Source organism: Myotis davidii, unplaced genomic scaffold, assembly GCF_000327345.1.
Source record: "Myotis davidii unplaced genomic scaffold, ASM32734v1 scaffold125, whole genome shotgun sequence".
Classification (NCBI taxonomy): Eukaryota; Metazoa; Chordata; class Mammalia; order Chiroptera; family Vespertilionidae; genus Myotis; species Myotis davidii.
In genome coordinates, this window is record NW_006299390.1 from 4,132,806 (window position 1) to 4,135,412 (window position 2,607).

Below are 2,607 nucleotides of genomic sequence, written 5' to 3' on the forward strand. Positions count from 1 at the left end.
AGTGTCAGAGATGAAAGAAAATTAGTAAAATGTATATGAAAATAATATATAAAAACAACAAAGACATGATATAAAAACAACAAAAACAATATAAAAACAAAAACATGATATAAAAACAAAAACGATATAAAAACATTGATAAAAAATATGACTAATATTGATTAAACTTATTCTAATATCTGTGTATACCACATTAATAGTAAAAACACTTTCAGAGAGCTTGACTAATTTCCCTTATGATGAAGTATTTGCAACTTTAACTTTAATGTCACATGCTCTTCGAACTTGAGAGAAAGCAACATATAACTGACCATGTGTGAAAACGGGTTCAGGTAGGGATATTCCTACTCGGTCTAGATTGGTGCCAACGAGAGCTTTGTATGTATTATGCATGCACAAGTCAACACTTATTTTAAATTGCCAGTGCGTGTCATATGTACCGGTACTGTGTTATAAACATAGAACAATTCCTAAAAGTAAAACTAGGATTATATGTCAGATAGTGCATGTGTCCACACTACACTATTGGAGGTGGGGGAAGAGAAGGGTTATACAAAATAGGTAGTATATTATGTCACATTTGTACTTTTTTAAAAAACATGTACCAAATTATTATAGAAGGTTATCTTTGGGTGCTGGGATTAAAAGTGACTTATTTTCCACCCTGTGCTAATGAGTATTTTCTGATTTTTTAAAAAACAACAAACATGCCAGAACCGGTTTAGCTCAGTGGATAAAGCTTCGGCCTGCGGACTCAAGGGTCCCGGGTTCAATTCTGGTCAAGGGCATGTGCCTTGGTTGCGGGCACATCCCCAGTGGGGGGCGTGCAGGAGGCAGCTGATCCATGTTTCTTTCTCATGGATGTTTCTGGCTCTCTATCCCTCTCCCTTCCTCTCTGTAAGAAATCAATAAAATATATTTTAAAAAAACAACAACAACAAACATGTGTTTGTGGAAAAGGGGAAAGAGACCTCCCCATCCACTCCCCTTTCTTACGACATTTCCTTGAGCAAACCTGTAATTCCTTTATGTCTCTTTGTCATAAACATACATCTTTTTAAAAGGTAAGTAAGCCTCTTGCAATCCAATAAAGTCTTTCTTAGTGGCTTTGGGATTATCTGTTTCACCCAAAGAACTTGTATGCATATATGCATAACCCATGGACACAGACAATAGGTTGGTGAAGGCCTGGGTGGGGGGCTGGGGGTGGGCTAGAAGGGGTCAATGGGGGAAAAGGGAGACATATGTAATACTTTCAACAATAAAAGAAAATGTAGCCCTGGCCGGTTTGGCTCAGTGGATAGAGCGTCGGCCTGCAGACTGGAGGGTCCCGGGTTCGATTCCGATCAAGGGCATGTACCTTGGTTGCGGGCACATCCCCACTAGGGGACCACGTGCAGGAGGCAGCTGATCGATGTTTCTAACTCTCTATACCTCTCCCTTCCTCTCTGTAAAAAAAAAAATATATTTTTAAAAAAAGAAAAGAAAATGTAAACACCAAGGAACACCAGATGGAGCTGATCTTGTCTGAGTTTAGGCTTGGCATCTGGCTCCATGTTTCAACCACCGGCTTATCAAAAAGATAAGCTAACACGGAGCCACCCCAACTACCAGTGCACTTAGGATGAACTAAGGGGAGGTGGGCTTCCCTGCAGTCCCCGGGGCAAATGCTGCGGTCAGGTCCTCCTAAGGACAAGCTGTTGATCTTGGGAACAGACACGTAATACGAACAGGTTACATCTGGGTACACACAGAGGCGAGGACTCTTTGTCTTTGCAATCCTAGTAGCAGATCGCCTGCGATAGGGGTAGCAATCTAGCGGAGTGCTTATTCGATGATAAAGCTACTTAGTCCTTCGTTTGGAGAGAGGAGTTTCTTGGTTGGCAGGTGATTTTCATGATTTCCCTCACAGCTTCCATGACCTGAAACATTCCGCAAATCGTCAGAATCCTGACTGCAGCTTTCCACTTCTGGACAGAAACCGAATCCTGTGCCAGTCCTTGCCCGCCAGCAGGCAACAGTTCCATTTTGAAACAGCGGGGTCTGCACCGCCTCCTGCATCCCTGGGCTGCAGACCCATGGACCACGGAGAGCAAGGCGCCTCCCCTCCCGGAGGCTGGGCGGTGTCCAGGCAGCACTGCCCCTCGGACGTCCTTTCTTCCCGAGCAACGAACTGCACCAGAACCTCACCCACCGCTCCGGGCCCCGCGACACCCCGTCCACAGTCGGGGGAATCCCTTTGGTAACACAAAGGCCGGAAGCGAGCTCTACCGTGAGCAGCAACCAACGTGCTCTGGAGAAATGGAGAACCCGCAGCTGCAACGCCGGACTCGGGCAGAAAGTCTCGCAGTTTTTTCACCCCAGGATGTGGAACAAGAAGTGGAGGCAGGGACGCGGCTCGGAACCGCACCCCAAGCAAGTGGACGACCCACCCTCTGCCCCCGGGCCTCCCTCCCGCCTCGGCGGCGGTTCCCACCGCGAGCACAGGGAAGCCGTGGGCGCTGCGGCATCTTCTGCAACACCTACCCCTGGGACCACCCCGGTTCCCCCCGCTCTCCAATACCCCCGCCCCCCAGGTTCCCGGAGGCCTCACCTGCGGACCGGGAG

At 47.3% G+C, this 2,607-nt stretch overlaps 1 protein-coding gene across 1 annotated transcript in view; it reads right to left on the reverse strand.

The window, feature by feature from the left end:
- The window catches only part of ARMC10 (armadillo repeat containing 10), a gene marked incomplete at its 5' end in the record, with an annotated part of 15,904 nt that extends 13,298 nt beyond the window's left edge, over positions 1-2,606 (reverse strand). Inside the window, one exon of the mRNA XM_006774946.2 lies at positions 2,594-2,606. Coding sequence (XP_006775009.1) covers positions 2,594-2,606 — 13 coding nt within the window. The remainder of the gene's footprint in view (positions 1-2,593) is intronic.
- Between the last annotated feature and the right edge of the window lies 1 nt (position 2,607).